The sequence below is a fragment of the Zonotrichia albicollis genome, chromosome 4 (assembly GCF_047830755.1).
Source record: "Zonotrichia albicollis isolate bZonAlb1 chromosome 4, bZonAlb1.hap1, whole genome shotgun sequence".
In the NCBI taxonomy this organism is placed as follows: Eukaryota; Metazoa; Chordata; class Aves; order Passeriformes; family Passerellidae; genus Zonotrichia; species Zonotrichia albicollis.
Genome location: NC_133822.1, coordinates 1,389,753 through 1,406,592, shown reverse-complemented (window position 1 = coordinate 1,406,592; position 16,840 = coordinate 1,389,753). Strand labels below are relative to the sequence as shown.

At 50.5% G+C, this 16,840-nt stretch overlaps 1 protein-coding gene across 1 annotated transcript in view; it reads left to right on the top strand.

The window, feature by feature from the left end:
- The first annotated feature begins 23 nt into the window (after positions 1 to 23).
- The window catches only part of ZC3HC1 (zinc finger C3HC-type containing 1), a 28,646-nt gene continuing 11,829 nt past the window's right edge, over positions 24 to 16,840 (top strand). The window contains exons 1-5 of the mRNA XM_074540338.1: positions 24 to 369; positions 4,438 to 4,549; positions 6,275 to 6,425; positions 10,803 to 10,886; positions 11,814 to 11,941. Of these exons, the coding sequence (XP_074396439.1) occupies positions 233 to 369; positions 4,438 to 4,549; positions 6,275 to 6,425; positions 10,803 to 10,886; positions 11,814 to 11,941 (612 nt within the window). The 5' untranslated portion in view covers positions 24 to 232. The remainder of the gene's footprint in view (positions 370 to 4,437; positions 4,550 to 6,274; positions 6,426 to 10,802; positions 10,887 to 11,813; positions 11,942 to 16,840) is intronic.

Genomic DNA, 16,840 nt, shown 5'->3' with positions numbered 1-16,840 from the left:
AGCGCCGAGAGCGGGGGCGCGGGGACACCCACGGGGACACCCACGGGGACATTCGCGGCGGCTTTCGCGGGAACGCCGGCGCCTCCCGAGCCCTCCGCGAGGTTTCGGAGGCGGCGCGGGCTTTGCGCGAGGCCACGAGCGACCCCGCGGCGCGGGCGGAACGATCGTGCGCGAGCGGAACGTTCGTGCGGGGCCCGCGTTTCCCGGGCGCTGACGGGAGGAAGGGACCAAAATGGCGGCGCCCAGCGCCGGGGGAGCGGCGGCGGCGGCGGCCGGGGGGAACCGAGGGCGGCCGCCCCCCGTCACCCCCCGGCAGATCCGCGACCTCATCGACGGCGGCATCGCCAGCGAGGGGCCCGGGCCCGGCGGGTGAGGGGCAGCGCCACCGGGCGGGGGGGACCCGGCGGCACCGGGCGGGAGCCGGGGGGAGGCCCGGCCGTGTGAGGGGAGGGGAGGGCTGGGGACCTGTGAGGGAATCGGGGATCCCTCGGGGGTATTTGGGGTCCTGGGGGGGGGGGGGGTTGGAGTCGGAGAGAGCGAGGCTGGAGGGGACTGGGAGGTGCTGGGAGTTGTTATTGGGGAGGGAGAGCGGGAAAGGAGAGCGGGAATGAACTGGGAGCGCTGGGAGCACTGGGAGCCGGGGGGCACTGGGGGAACTGGGAACACTGGAGAGACTCGGGGGCACTGGGAATACTGGAAGGACAAGAAGGCAGCAGTTGAAACAGATACTGGGACACTGGGAGGGCGCTGGGGACACTGAGAGGGTAACTGGGAGCACTGGGAGGGTACTGAGGGCACTGGGAGGATACTGGGAGCGTGCTGGGGGCACTGGGAGGGTACTGGGGGCACTGGGAGGGTATTGAGTGCATTGGGAAGGAACTGGGAGGGTACTGAGAGGGTACTGGGAGGGAACTGGGGTTACTGGGAGGGGACTGGGAGTGTACTGAGGGCACTGGGAGGGTACTGGGAGGGTAACTGGGGGCACTGGGAGCATTGGGAAGGTACTGGGGTTACTGGGAGGGTAACTGGGGGCACTGGGAGCATTGGGAAGGTACTGGGGGCACTGGGAGGGTAACTGGGGTTACTGGGAGGGTACTGGGGGCACTGGGGGCACTGGGAGGGTAACTGGGGGCACTGGGAGGGTAACTGGGGGCACTGGGGGCACTGGGAAGGTACTGGGGTTACTGGGAGGGTACTGGGGGCACTTAGACCCTTTTCCTTTCCTTTTCTTAAACCCTTAAACCTTTTCCTAAATCAAACCTTTTCCTAAAATCCAACATTCTGCCAAAATCCAATCTGTCCCTAAAATCCAATCTTTTCCTAAATTCAACCTTTTCCTAAACCCAACCTGTTCCTAAAACCCAGCCTTTCCCAAAATCCAGCCTTTTCTTAAACCCAACCTTTTCCTAAATCCAACCTTTCCCAAAATCTAACCTCTTCCTAAAATCCCATCTCTCTCTAAAATCCAGCCTTTTCCTAAATCCAACCTCTTCCTGAAATCCAATATTTTCCTAAAATCCAGTCTCTCCCTAAAATCCAGCCTTTTCCTAAATCCAACCTCCTCTTAAAACCCAGCCTTTTCCTAAATCCAGTTTTTTCCTAAGACTCACCTTTCCCAAAATCCAGCCTTTTCCTGAAATCCCATATTTTCCTAAAATCCAGTCTGTCCCTAAAATCCAGCCTTTGCTTCAAATCCAACCTTTTCCTAAATCCATTTTTTTCCTAAAATCCAGCCTTTTTCTCAAATCCAACCTTTCCCAAAATCCAACCTTTTGCTGAAATCCTACCTTTTCCTGAAATCCAGCCTGTTCCCATCTCCATCCTTTCCCTAAACCCAGCCTGTTCCTAATTCCATCCTTTCCCTAAATCCATCCTGTTCCTAAATCCACCCTTTCCCTAAATCCATCCTGTTCCTAAATCCACCCTTTCCCTAAATCCATCCTGTTCCTAAATCCACCCTTTCCCTAAATCCAGCCTGTTCCCATTTCCATCCTTTACCAGTCCCAGCCTATTTCTAAATCCATCCTTTCCCAAATCCAGTCTGTTCCCAAATCCATCCTTTCCCAGTCCCAGCCTGTTCCTAAATCCATCCTTTCCCTAAATCCATCCTTTCCCTAAATCCATCCTTTCCCTAAATCCAACCTGTTCCCATTTCCATCCTTTCCCAGTCCCAGCCTGTTCCTAAATCCATCCTTTTCCTAAATCCATCCTTTCCCTAAATCCAGCCTGTCCCTAAATCCCTCCTTTCCCAGTCCCAGTCTGTTCCCAAATCCCTCCTTTCCCAAATCCAGCCTGTTCCCATCTCCACCCTTTCCCAGTCCCAGCCTGTTCCCATTTCCATCCTTACCCTAAATCCAGCCTGTTCCTGAATCCATCCTTTCCCTAAATCCAGTCTGTCCCTAAATCCAGTCTGTCCCTAAATCCATCCTTTCCCAGTCCCAGCCTGTTCCTAAATCCATCCTTTCCCTAAATCCAACCTCTTCCCATGTCCATCCTTTCCCTAAATCCAGCCTGTTCCCATTTCCATCCTTTCCCTAAATCCAACCTCTTCCTAAACCCAACCTTTCCCAGTCCCAGCCTGTTCCCATTTCCACCCTTTCCCAAATCCAGCCTGTTCCCATGTCCATCCTTTCCCAGTCCCAGTCTGTTCCTAAATCCATCCTTTCCCTAAATCCAGTCTGTCCCTAAATCCAGCCTTTCCCTAAATTCGACCTGTTCCCATTTCCATCCTTTCTCTAAATCCAGTCTGTTCCTAAATCCATCCTTTTCCAGTCCCAGCCTGTTCCCATTTCCACCCTTTCCCTAAATCCAACCTCTTCCTAAACCCAACCTTTCCCAGTCCCACCCTGTTCCTAAATCCACCCTTTCCCAGTCCCAGCCTGTTCCTAAATCCACCCTTTCCCTAAATCCATCCTGTTCCCAAACCCACCCTTTCCCAGTCCCAGCCTGTTCCTAAATCCACCCTTTCCCTAAATCCATCCTTTCCCTAAATCCATTCTTTCCCTAAATCCAGCCTGTTCCCATTTCCATCCTTTCCCTAAATCCAGTCTGTTCCTAAATCCACCCTTTCCCAGTCCCAGCCTGTTCCCAAATCCATCCTTTCCCTAAATCCATCCTTTCCCTAAATCCATCCTTTCCCTAAATCCAACCTGTTCCTATTTCCATCCTTTCCCTAAATCCAGTCTGTTCCCATCTCCACCCTTTCCCAGTCCCACCCTGTTCCCAAATCCATCCTTTCCCTAAATAGAGCCTGTTCCTAAACCCCTCCTTTCCCAGTCCCAGCCTTTCCCTAAATCCAACCTGTTCCCTAAATCCAGCCTGTTCCCATTTCCATCCTTTCCCTAAATCCAACCTGTTCCCTAAATCCAGCCTGTTCCCATTTCCATCCTTTCCCTAAATCCATCCTTTCCCTAAATCCAGCCTGTTCCCATTTCCATCCTTTCCCTAAATCCAACCTCTTCCTAAACCCAACCTTTCCCAGTCCCACCCTGTTCCCATCTCCATCCTTTCCCTAAATCCAGCCTGTTCCTAAATCCATCCTTTCCCAGTCCCAGCCTGTTCCCATTTCCATCCTTTCCCAGTCCCAACCTGTCCCTAAATCCATCCTTTTCCTAAATCCAACCTCTTCCTAAACCCACCCTTTCCCAGTGCCAGCCTGTTCCCATGTCCATCCTTTCCCTAAATCCAACCTCTTCCTAAATCCATCCTTTCCCTAAATCCAGCCTGTTCCTAAATCCACCCTTTCCCAAATCCAACCTGTTCCCATTTCCATCCTTTCCCTAAATCCAGCCTGTTCCCAAATCCATCCTTTTCCTAAATCCATCCTTTCCCTAAATCCAGCCTGTTCCCATTTCCATCCTTTCCCTAAATCCAGCCTGTTCCTAAATCCGTCCTTTCCCAAATCCAGTCTGTTCCCATTTCCACCCTTTCCCAGTCCCAGCCTGTTCCCAAATCCATCCTTTCCCTAAATCCAGCCTGTTCCTAAATCCATCCTTTCCCTAAATCCAACCTGTTCATAAATCCATCCTTTCCCTAAATCCAGCCTGTTCCCATTTCCATCCTTTCTCTAAATCCAACCTGTTCCTAAATCCATCCTTTCCCTAAATCCATCCTTTCCCAGTCCCTGCCTATTTCTAAATCCATCCTTTCCCTAAATCCAACCTCTTCCCATGTCCATCCTTTCCCTAAATCCAGCCTGTTCCCATTTCCATCCTTTCCCTAAATCCAACCTCTTCCTAAACCCCTCCTTTCCCAGTCTGTTCCCATCTCCACCCTTTCCCAGTCCCAGCCTGTTCCCATTTCCATCCTTTCCCTAAATCTAACCTGCTCCTGAATCCCTCCTTTCCCAGTCCCAGCGTGTTCCCAAATCCCTCCTTTCCCAGTGCCAGCCTGTTCCCAGTCCCCCCTTTCCCAGTTTCCTGCTGCTGTCCCTTTCAGGAAGGACACCTCGGACTGCTCGGAGCGCGCCAACGGCCCCTCGCAGCTGGAGGCTCCTTGCCTGGAGTCTGCCAGCAGGGAGGCCTTTTTCAGCAGGGTGGAAACCTTCACCATATCCTTTGGGATGCTGCAAATCCAGCTGGGACTGTGGGGGAACAGCCAGAGGGGTCACTGATGCAGCCCTGCCCTTGCAGGGATACCCCAAAGTTCCTCCCTGGCCCTGGGAGCTGTCCCGGTGCTCCTGGAGCTGTGGTAATTCCTTGGGGGATGCTCAGTGCCCCAGCACCCTCTGGGGAAGAGGCTTTTCCTAAAACCCCAATCTCTCCCTCTCTGGGAATGTTTCCCCAGTTCACAAACCCCAATCTCTCTCTCTCTGGGAATATTTCCCCACAAACCCCCATCTCTCCCTCTCTGGGAATGATTCCCCATCCCCACAGACCCTGAGCTCTCCTCTCCCTGGGAATGTTTCCCCTTAAACCCCAATCTCTGCCTCTCTGGGAATGTTTCTCCATAAATCCCGAGCTCTCCTTCCCTGGGAATATTTCCCCACAAACCCCCATCTCTCCCTCTCTGGGAATGATTCCCCATCCCCACAAACCCCAATCTCTCCCTCTCTGGGAATGTTCCCCCAGTTCACAAACCCCAATCTCTCCCTCCCAGGGAATGTTTCCCCACAAACCCTGATCTCTCCCTGCCTGGGAATATTTCCCCTCCTCACAAACCCCAAGCTCTCCTTCCCTGGGAATGTTTCCCCTTAAACCCCAATCTCTGCCTCTCTGGGAATGTTTCTCCATAAATCCCGAGCTCTCCTTCCCTGGGAATATTTCCCCACAAACCCCCATCTCTCCTTCTCTGGGAATGATTCCCCATCCCCACAAACCCCAAGCTCTCCCTCTCTGGGAATGTTTCCCCATAAATCCCAATCTCTCCCTCTCCGGGAATGATTGCCCATCCCCACAGACCCTGAGCTCTCCTCTCCCTGGGAATGTTTCCCCACAGACCCCGAGCTCTCTGTCCCCGGGAATGTTTCCCCAGTTCACAAACCCCAATGTCTCCCTCTCTGGGAATGTTTCCCCTTAAACCCCAATCTCTCCCTCTCTGGGAATATTTCCCCTCCTCACAAACCCCAAGCTCTGCCTCTCTGGGAATATTTCCCCACAAACCCCAAGATCTCCATTCCTGGGAATGTTTCCCCACAGACCCCAATCTCTCCCTCTCTGGGAATATTTCCCCACAAACCCCAAGCTGTCCTTCCCTGGGAATGTTTCCCCACAAACCCCGAGCTCTCCCTGGGAATGTTTCCCCACAAACCCTGAGCTCTGGGTCCCTGGGAATATTTCCCCTCCTCACAAACCCCAAGCTCTCCCTCTCTGGGAATGTTTCCCCACAGACCCCAAGCTCTCCCTCCCAGGGAATGTTTCCCCACAAACCCCAAGATCTTTGTTCCTGGGAATGTTTCCCCACAAACCCCAATCTCTCCTTCCCTGGGAATGTTTCCCCAACCCCACAAACCTTGAGCTCTCCCTCTCTGGGAATGTTTCCCCTTAAACCCCGAGCTCTCCTTCCCTGGGAATATTTCCCCACAAACCCCAAGATCTTTGTTCCTGGGAATGTTTCCCCACAAACCCCAAGCTCTGCCTCCCTGGGAATGTTCCCCCACCCCACAAACCCCCATCTCTCCCTCTCTGGGAATGTTTCCCCATCCTCACAAACCCCAAGCTCTCCCTCCCTGGAATGTTCCCCCACCCCACAAACCCCCATCTCTCCCTCCCTGGAATGCTCCCCATGCCATAAATGCCAGAGTTGTGCCGCTGCTGTGTCTCCTTGACGGGCAGACCCGCTGAGGTGGGCGGGGAAGCCGCCGGCGCTGTCCCCGCTGGTGTGCGCGCGCTTCGGCTGGGTCAGCGTCGAGTGCGACCTGCTCAGGTGCTCCAGCTGCCAGGCCTACCTGTGCATGAGCCTGCAGCTCACCCTGGACCTCAGCAGCTGTGAGTGAGCTTGGGATTTGGGATTTGGGATGTGGGATTTGGGATTTGGGATGTGGGATTTGGGATTTGGGGATTGTGGGGTCGCAGGGTGCAGCGGCTCCCAGGGGCGGGGAGGGTGGGAAAGCAGCTCAGAGTCAATGGATGGTGTTTGGTTGTGGGGATGGGATAATCAATCCTGGTTTGTGTTGGGAATTCCAGCTGGGAGAGGTCGTGGGATTGTAGGGAGTTTGGATTGGGAGGGGTCGTAAAGCTCCTCCTGTTCTGTACTGGTGTCCAGGGAATGGTGGTTCTGAGAGGGGTGGTCCCAGGGAATGGTGGTCCCAAAAAATGGTGGTTCCAAGGAGTGATGGTTCCAGGGAATGGTGGTTCCAAGGAGGGATGGTTCCAGGGAATTATGAACCCAGGAAATGATGATTCCAAGGAATTATGGGTTCAGGGAATGATTGTCCTAAAGAATGATGGTTCCAGGGAATGGTGGTTCCAAGGAGGGATGGTTCCAGGGAATTATGAACTCAGGAAATGATGATTCCAAGGAATTATGGGGTTCAGGGAATGATTGTCCTAAAGAATGGTGGTCCCAGGGAATGATTGTCCAGGGAATTATGAACCCAGGAAATGATGATTCCAAGGAATTAGGGGTTCAGGGAATGATTGTCCTAAAGAATGATGATCTCAGGGAATGGTGGTTCCAAGGAGGGATGGTTTCAGGGAATGGTGCTTCCAAAGAATTATGGTCTCAGGGAATGATTGTCCTAAGGAATGGTGGTCTCAGGGAATGCTGGTTCCAAGGAATGGTGGCCCTTTACAATGATGGTTTCAGGGAATGATGATTCCAAGGAATTAATGATTCCAGGGAATCATTGATCCTGGCACTATCCCTGATGATCTCAGGGAACGATGGTTCCAAGGAATTATGTTTTCTGGGAATGATGGTCCCAGGGAATGATATTCTGTAGGAATGGTGGTTTTGGGGAGTGATGGTCCCAAAGAATGATGATCTCAGGGAATGGTGGTTCCAAGGAATTACATTTTCTGGGAATGATGTTCCCAGGAAATGATGATTGCAAGGAATTATGGGTTCGGGGAATGATGGTCCTAAAGAATGATGGTTCCAGGGAATGATTGTCCAGGGAATTATGAACCCAGGAAATGATGATTCCAAGGAATTATGGGTTCAGGGAATGATTGTCCTAAAGAATGATGATCTCAGGGAATGGTGGTTCCAAGGAATGGTGGTTCCAGGTCATGATGATTCCAAGGAATTATGGTTTGAGGGAATTATGGTTCCAAGGAATGGTGGCTCCAGGGAATGATGATTCCAAGGAATTATGGTTTCAGGGAATGATGATCTCAGGGAATGATGGTTCCAAGAGGAATGATGATTCCAAGGAATTATGGTTCCAGGGAATGATGGTCCCAAAGAATGATGATCTCAGGGAATGATGGTTCCATGGCACCTGAGGTGGTTCCAAGGAATGGTGGCCCCAGGGAATGATGATTCCAAGGAATTATGGTTTCAGGGAATGATGGTCCCAAAGAATGATGATCTCAGGGAATGATGGTTCCATGGCACCTGAGGTGGTTCCAAGGAATGATGGAATTCTGTAAAAAAATCCTTTTTTATGCTGGGATTAAACCTCTCCCAGCCTTGTCCTCCCCATGGAAAGGAGACCCCCCCATCCTTTAAGGGCTGGAAAACCCCAGAGAGCTTCCAAACCTCAAACCAGACCCACGGGAATGATCCCAAACCATCGGGAACCCTTCCAGGCTTGGGGCACTGACCAGCTCTTGGGATATTCCAGAGCTGGATCATCCTGGTGCAGGAACAGTTCTTCCTTTTGAGCTTCTGGTGCTCCAGCATTCCCATGCTGGAATTCCCTGCCCCAGCATTCCAGGGAGTTCACCCCTCATCCTCCTCTTCTCCCAACAATCCCAAGGCTCTCAGCCTCTTTCCAGCTTTTCCAGCCTCGTTGCCCTCTGGATGCATCTAAGGATCTGAAAAATCCTTTTTAAAAATGAAAAATTCCCTTTTCTTTCCCAATTCCTGGATCTGCTTCCCTGATCCTCCACTGAATTTTTTCTTCTCTGATCCTCCTGAATTTTTCCAGCGTGGAAAAATTGATTGGTGCTTGCTGCTCACCGAAGGCATTCAGGCAGAAATTCCATTGGGAGATTTAATTAATGAGCTCCTTATTATCCCACAAGGCAGTGCCATCCCCACTTCCCAATTTTCCTGGGAGCACATTGCTGTGGGAATGCTGAGCCTTTCCTTTTTGGCTCACTCAAGATCAACATTCCCTATTTATTCAGATTATCTCTGTTCAATAAACCTTGGCCTCATTATCCCATTGGAGATCACACCGGGTTAGGAAAATCCAAAATAATCAAAGGTTGGGAAAGAGGCAGTGAAAAAAAACAAAGGGAAAAAGAAATGACTTGGTTCTGAAAGTGTAAGTGAAATTAAATGTCAGAATTTTTGAGGGCTTGGAATCCTGGATGCTGAGAATTTTAAACTTGCTGTGCTGAAAGAGTTTCAAATTCTCAGAGTTCCAAACACAGAGTTTAGAATTCTCAGCATCCATGAGTGCTTATGGTAGGTGTTAATATTTAAATTTCAGTACTTCTTGGTTTGACTAGAGTATTTTAAAAAAACTTTATTTTTTTTAAATTAGAACACTTTATTTTTTGCGTTTTTTTTGAGAATATGTTTCTAAAATTATTATTAAATTTAATTAATAATAATTTATTTGGACGCTATTTTTTCTTTTTTCTGAGAATATATTTTTTAAATTATTATTAAATGGAATTAATAATAATTTATTTAAAATTAATTTATTATGCAGATAAATTTAAAATTATTATTAAAATGATATGAACAAGGTGAAGCTTCAGGCTGTGCAGCCTCCAGCCTGGGAAATCATCCCAGGGAACTCTGCCACCACCTGGCTTGCTTTTCCTGCCCATTCCCTGCTTTTCCTGCCCATTCCCTGCTTTTCCTGGCCACTCCTTGCTTTTCCTGCCCATCCCTTGCTTTTCCTGCCCATTTTTTTGTTTTCCTGCCCATTCCTTAGTTTTCCTGGCCATTCCCTGCTTTTCCTGCCCATTCCTTGCTTTTTCTGCCCATTCCCTGCTTTTCCTGCCCATTCCCTGCTTTTCCTGCCCATTCCCTGCTTTTCCTGCCCATTCCCTGTTTTTCCTGCCCATTCCTTGCTTTTCCTGCCCATTCCCTGGGGCCATTCCTTGGTTTTCCTTCCCATTTTTTGCTTTTCCTGCCCATTCCTTGCTTTTCCTGCCCATTCCTTGCTTTTCCTGCCCATCCCTTGATTTTCCTGCCCATCCCTTGCTTTTCCTGCCCATTCCCTGCTTTTCCTGGCCATTCCTTGGTTTTCCTGCCCATCCCTTGATTTTCCTGCCCATTCCCTGCTTTTCCTGCCCATTTTTTGCTTTTCCTGCCCATTCCCTGTTTTTCCTGCCCATTCCCTGGGGCCATTCCTTGGTTTTCCTGCCCATTCCCTGCTTTTCCTGCCCATTCCTTGCTTTTCCTGCCCATTCCCTGGGGCCATTCCCTGCTTTTCCCGCCCATTCCCTGCTTTTCCTGCCCATACCCTGCTTTTCCTGGCCATTCCCTGGGGCCATTCCTTGGTTTTCCTGCCTATTTTTTGCTTTTCCTGCCAATTCCCTGCTTTTCCTGCCCATTCCTTGCTTTTCCTGGATATTCCCTGCTTTTCCTGCCCATTCCCTGCTTTTCCTGCCCATCCCTTGATTTTCCTGCCCATTCCCTGCTTTTCCTGGCCATTTTTTGCTTTTCCTGGCCATTCCCTGCTTTTCCTGCCCATTCCCTGCTTTTCCTGCCCATTCCCTGCTTTTCCTGCCCATTCCCTGCTTTTCCTGCCCGTTCCTTGATTTTCCTGCCCATTCCCTGCTTTTCCTGCCCATCCCTTGATTTTCCTGCCCATTTTTTGGTTTTCCTGCCCTTTTCCTGCCCATTCCTTGATTTTCCTGCCCATTCCTTGCTTTTCCTGGATATTCCCTGGTTTTCCTGCCCATTCCCTGCTTTTCCTGCCCATTCCCTGAGGCCATTCCTTGGTTTTCCTGTCCATTCCTTGCTTTTCCTGGCCATTCCCTGAGGCCATTCCTTGGTTTTCCTGTCCATTCCTTGCTTTTCCTGGCCATTCCCTGGGACCATTCCTTGGTTTTCCTGCCCATTTTTTGCTTTTCCTGCCCATTCCTTGCTTTTCCTGCCCATTCCCTGCTTTTCCTGCCCATTCCTTGGTTTTCCTGCCCATTCCTTGGGGCCATTCCCTGCTTTTCCTGCCCATTCCCTGCTTTTCCTGCCCATTCCCCGAGCAGGGAATATCCCAGAGTTTTTCCCTGCAGACAAGGAGCGCTGTGAGGAGCTCAGGAAGGCCCTGAGCAGTGCCCATGAGAAGTTCTGCTTCTGGCCAGACAGCCCCTGCCCAGGTGGGTGCCTCAGATTCCTGCTTTATTCCCATTTTTTCCTCCCCTTTCCACTGCTGTTTCCAGCTTTTCCTGGGTGTTTCCTGCTTTTTCTGGGTGCCTCTGGAGCAGTTGGATTGTTTTTGGGTTGGACCTGGGAGGGGACAGGGGAGATTTGGTGTCGTGGAATGCTCAGAGAGGGATGGATCCTGGCTTGGGAGCTGCTTGGGAATGCTGTGAAGGGAAAAATGTGTGCTGAGCTTTTCCTTTAAGAGCCAGGAAAATAATCCTGGGATTGGATTAAAGTCCTTCCAGTGCCACTCCAGGGAATTTCACTGTCCCTGTGTGCTCCAAACCCCATCCAGCCTGGCCTTGGGCACTGCAGGGATCAGGGGCAGCCCCAGCTGCTCTGGGAATCCCTTCCCAAAATCCCAGCCCAGGCTCCCTCTCCAGGGAATTCCCTCCATTCCCAGCTCTCCCAGCCTGGCATTGGATCCATCCCCACCCCGACTCCTCTCCAGGAAGGGATTTTGGGCTCTGGGGGCTTCCCTGGCAATCTCAGCACTCCAGGAAGGGTCTCCCTTCCCTTTGCCATCCCCAACTTCCATAAAAACCCCTGGGGATGGATTCTGAGTGTCCCAAATGCCAGAATGGTTTGGGTGGGAAGGGCCCTTCAAGCCCATCCCATTCCAAGCCCACCATGCCAGGCTGCTCCAGCCTGGCCTTGGGCACTGCAGGGATCAGGGGCAGCCCCAGCTGCTCTGGCAATGCCAGCCCAGGCAGGAATTGCTCATTGCCAAGATGCCACCTCAACTTTTCCCCCTTCCCCTTGAGGTCCCTCCCTGTCACCCCATCCCTGCATTCACCTGGGGAGCCTGGCTGGGCTGTGCCTGCCTTTCCCTGGGGGATGAGGAGGGCTGGCAATGCTGAGCACAGCTCTGCCCTCCCCAGATCGCTTTGCCAGGCTCCTGGTGGATGAGCCCCGAGTTCTTCTCCAGGATTTCCTGGATCGCTTCCAGAGCCTGTGCCAGCTGGAGCTGCAGCTGCCCTCCCTCAGACCAGAAGACCTGAAGAACATGGTGAGTTCCCTACTGTTCCCAAAACCTGAAAATCGTGGTGAGTTCCCTCCTGCTCCCAAAATCTGAAAATCGTGGTGAGTTCCCTCCTGCTCCCAAAATCTGGAAAACATGATGAGTTCCCTCCTCCCAAAATCTGGAAAACGTGGTGAGTTCCCTCCTGCTCCCAAAATCTGGAAAATGTGGTGAGTTCCCTCCTGCTCCCAAAATCTGGAAAACATGGTGAGTTCCCTCCTGCTCCCAAAATCTGGAAAACATGATGAGTTCTCTCCTCCCAAAATCTGGAAAACATGATGAGTTCCTTCCTCCCAAAATCTGAAAAATGTGGTGAGTTCCCTCCTGCTCCCAAAACCTGAAAATCGTGGTGAGTTCCCTCCTCCCAAAATCTGGAAAACATGATGAGTTCTCTCCTCCCAAAATCTGGAAATCATGGTGAGTTCCCTCCTCCCAAAATCTGGAAAACGTGGTGAGTTCCCTCCTCCCAAAACCTGGAAAACGTAGTGAGTTCCCTCCTGCTCCCAAAATCTGGAAAACGTGGTGAGTTCCCTCCTGCTCCCAAAATCTGGAAATCATGGTGAGTTCCCTCCTCCCAAAATCTGGAAAATGTGGTGAGTTCCCTCCTCCCAAAATCTGGAAAACGTGGTGAGTTCCCTCCTCCCAAAATCTGGAAAACATGATGAGTTCCCTCCTCCCAAAATCTGGAAAATGTGGTGAGTTCCCTCCTGCTCCCAAAATCTGGAAAACATGGTGAGTTCTCTCCTGCTCCCAAAATCTGGAAAATGTGGTGAGTTCCCTCCTGCTCCCAAAATCTGAAAAACATGATGAGTTCCCTCCTCCCAAAATCTGGAAAATGTGGTGAGTTCCCTCCTGCTCCCAAAACTTGAAAATCGTGGTGAGTTCCCTCCTGCTCCCAAAATCTGGAAAACATGGTGAGTTCCCTCCTGCTCCCAAAATCTGGAAAACATGGTGAGTTCCCTCCTCCCAAAACCTGGAAAACATGGTGAGTTCCCTCCTGCTCCCAAAATCTGGAAAACGTGGTGAATTCCCTCCTGCTCCCAAAATCTGGAAAACATGGTGAGTTCCCTCCTCCCAAAACCTGGAAAATGTGGTGAGTTCCCTCCTGTTCCCAAAATCTGAAAATCGTGGTGAGTTCCCTCCTGCTCCCAAAATCTGAAAATCGTGGTGAGTTCCCTCCTGCTCCCAAAATCTGGAAATCGTGGTGAGTTCCCTCCTGCTCCCAAAATCTGGAAAACATGATGAGTTCCCTCCTCCCAAAATCTGGAAAACATGGTGAGTTCCCTCCTCCCAAAATCTGGAAAACACGGTGAGTTCCCTCCTGCTCCCAAAATCTGGAAAACATGGTGAGTTCCCTCCTGCTCCCAAAATCTGGAAATCGTGGTGAGTTCCCTCCTGCTCCCAAAATCTGAAAAACGTGGTGAGTTCCCTCCTGCTCCCAAAACCTGAAAATCGTGGTGAGTTCCCTCCTGCTCCCAAAAATCTGGAAAACATGGTGAGTTCCCTCCTGCTCCCAAAATCTGGAAAACATGGTGAGTTCCCTCCTGCTCCCAAAATCTGGAAAACATGGTGAGTTCCCTCCTGCTCCCAAAATCTGGAAATGTGGTGAGTTCCCTATTGCTCCCAAAATCTGGAAAACGTGGTGAGTTCCCTCCTCCCAAAATCTGGAAAACATGGTGAGTTCCCTCCTGCTCCCAAAACCTGGAAAACGTGGTGAGTTCCCTCCTGCTCCCAAAATCTGGAAAACATGGTGAGTTCCCTCCTGCTCCCAAAATCTGGAAAACATGGTGAGTTCCCTCCTGCTCCCAAAACCTGGAAAACATGGTGAGTTCCCTCCTGCTCCCAAAATCTGAAAATCGTGGTGAGTTCCCTCCTGCTCCCAAAATCTGAAAAACATGGTGAGTTCCCTCCTGCTCCCAAAATCTGGAAAACATGGTGAGTTCCCTCCTCCCAAAATCTGAAATTCGTGGTGAGTTCCCTCCTCCCAAAATCTGAAAATCGTGGTGAGTTCCCTCCTGCTCCCAAAACCTGAAAATCGTGGTGAGTTCCCTCCTGCTCCCAAAATCTGGAAAACATGGTGAGTTCCCTCCTGCTCCCAAAATCTGGAAAACATGGTGAGTTCCCTCCTGCTCCCAAACCTGAAAATCGTGGTGAGTTCCCTCCTGCTCCCAAAATCTGGAAAACATGATGAGTTCCCTCCTGCTCCTAAAAATCTGGAAAACATGGTGAGTTCCCTCCTGCTCCCAAAACCTGGAAAACATGGTGAGTTCCCTCCTGCTCCCAAAATCTGAAAAACATGGTGAGTTCCCTCCTGCTCCCAAAATCTGGAAAATGTTGTGAGTTCCCTCCTGCTCCCAAAAACTATAAAACATGGTGAGTTCCCTCCTGCTCCCAAAATCTGGAAATCGTGGTGAGTTCCCTCCTCCCAAAACCTGGAAAACGTGGTGAGTTCCCTCCTCCCAAAATCTGAAATTCGTGGTGAGTTCCCTCCTGCTCCCAAAACCTGGAAAACGTGGTGAGTTCCCTCCTGCTCCCAAAATCTGGAAATCATGGTGAGTTCCTTCCTCCCAAAATGTGGAAATCGTGGTGAGTTCCCTCCTCCCAAAATCTGGAAATCGTGGTGAGTTCCCTCCTGCTCCCAAAATCTGGAAATCATGGTGAGTTCCCTCCTCCCAAAATCTGGAAAACATGATGAGTTCCCTCCTGCTCCCAAAACCTGGAAAACGTGGTGAGTTCCCTCCTGCTCCCAAAATCTGGAAAACATGGTGAGTTCCCTCCTGCTCCCAAAATCTGGAAAACATGGTGAGTTCCCTCCTCCCAAAATCTGGAAAACATGGTGAGTTCCCTCCTCCCAAAATCTGGAAAACATGGTGAGTTCCCTCCTCCCAAAATCTGGAAAACATGATGAGTTCCCTCCTCCCAAAATCTGGAAAACATGGTGAGTTCCCTCCTCCCAAAATCTGGAAAACATGATGAGTTCCCTCCTGCTCCCAAAACCTGGAAAACGTGGTGAGTTCCCTCCTCCCAAAATCTGGAAAACATGATGAGTTCCCTCCTCCCAAAATCTGGAAAACATGGTGAGTTCCCTCCTGCTCCCAAAACCTGGAAATCGTGGTGAGTTCCCTCCTGCTCCCAAAATCTGGAAAACGTGGTGAGTTCCCTCCTGCTCCCAAAATCTGGAAATCGTGGTGAGTTCCCTCCTGCTCCCAAAATCTGGAAAACGTGGTGAGTTCCCTCCTCCCAAAATCTGGAAAACATGGTGAGTTCCCTCCTGCTCCGAAAACATGGTGAGTTCCCTCCTGCTCCCAAAATCTGGAAAACATGGTGAGTTCCCTCCTGCTCCCAAAATCTGGAAAACGTGGTGAGTTCCCTCCTCCCAAAATCTGGAAAACATGATGAGTTCCTTCCTCCCAAAATCTGAAAATCGTGGTGAGTTCCCTCCTGCTCCCAAAATCTGAAAATCGTGGTGAGTTCCCTCCTGCTCCCAAAACCTGGAAAAAATTGGTGAGTTCCCTCCTGCTCCCAAAATCTGGAAAAAATTGGTGAGTTCCCTCCTGCTCCCAAAATCTGGAAAAAATTGGTGAGTTCCCTCCTGCTCCCAAAATCTGGAAAAAATTGGTGAGTTCCCTCCTACTCCCAAAATCTGGAAAACATGATGAGTTCCCTCCTCCCAAAATCTGGAAAACATGATGAGTTCCCTCCTCCCAGAATCTGGAAAACATGGTGAGTTCCCTCCTGCTCCCAAAATCTGGAAATCATGGTGAGTTCCCTCCTGCTCCCAAAACCTGGAAATCATGGTGAGTTCCCTCCTGCTCCCAAAACCTGAAAATCGTGGTGAGTTCCCTCCTGCTCCCAAAATCTGAATAACATGGTGAGTTCCCTCCTGCTCCCAAAATCTAGAAAACATGATGAGTTCCCTCCTCCCAAAATCTGAAAATCGTGGTGAGTTCCCTCCTGCTCCTAAAATCTGGAAAACATGGTGAGTTCCTTCCTCCCAAAATCTGAAAATCGTGGTGAGTTCCCTCCTGCTCCCAAAATCTGGAAAACGTGGTGAGTTCCCTCCTGCTCCCAAAATCTGAAAATCGTGGTGAGTTCCCTCCTGCTCCCAAAATCTGAAAAACGTGGTGAGTTCCCTCCTGCTCCCAAAATCTGAAAAACGTGGTGAGTTCCCTCCTGCTCCCAAAATCTGAAAAACGTGGTGAGTTCCCTCCTGCTCCCAAAATCTGGAAAACATGGTGAGTTCCCTCCTGCTCCCAAAATCTGAAAAACATGGTGAGTTCCCTCCTGATCCCAAAACCTGGAAAACGTGGTGAGTTCCCTCCTGCTCCCAAAATCTGGAAAACATGATGAGTTCCCTCCTCCCAAAATCTGGAAAACGTGGTGAGTTCCCTCCTCCCAAAATCTGGAAAACATGATGAGTTCCTTCCTCCCAAAATCTGAAAATCGTGGTGAGTTCACTCCTGCTCCCAAAATCTGGAAAACATGGTGAGTTCCCTCCTGCTCCGAAAACATGGTGAGTTCCCTCCTGCTCCCAAAACCTGGAAAACATGGTGAGTTCCCTCCTCCCAAAATCTGGAAAACATGATGAGTTCCCTCCTCCCAAAATCTGGAAATCGTGGTGAGTTCCCTCCTGCTCCCAAAATCTGAAAATCGTGGTGAGTTCCCTCCTGCTCCCAAAATCTGGAAAACATGGTGAGTTCACTCCTGCTCCCAAAATCTGGAAATCGTGGTGAGTTCCCTCCTGTTCCCAAAAATCTGGAAATCGTGGTGAGTTCCCTCCTGCTCCCAAAATCTGAAAATCGTGGTGAGTTCCCTCCTGCTCCCAAAATCTGGAAATCGTGGTGAGTTCCCTCCTGCTCCCAAAATCTGAAAATCGTGGTGAGTTCC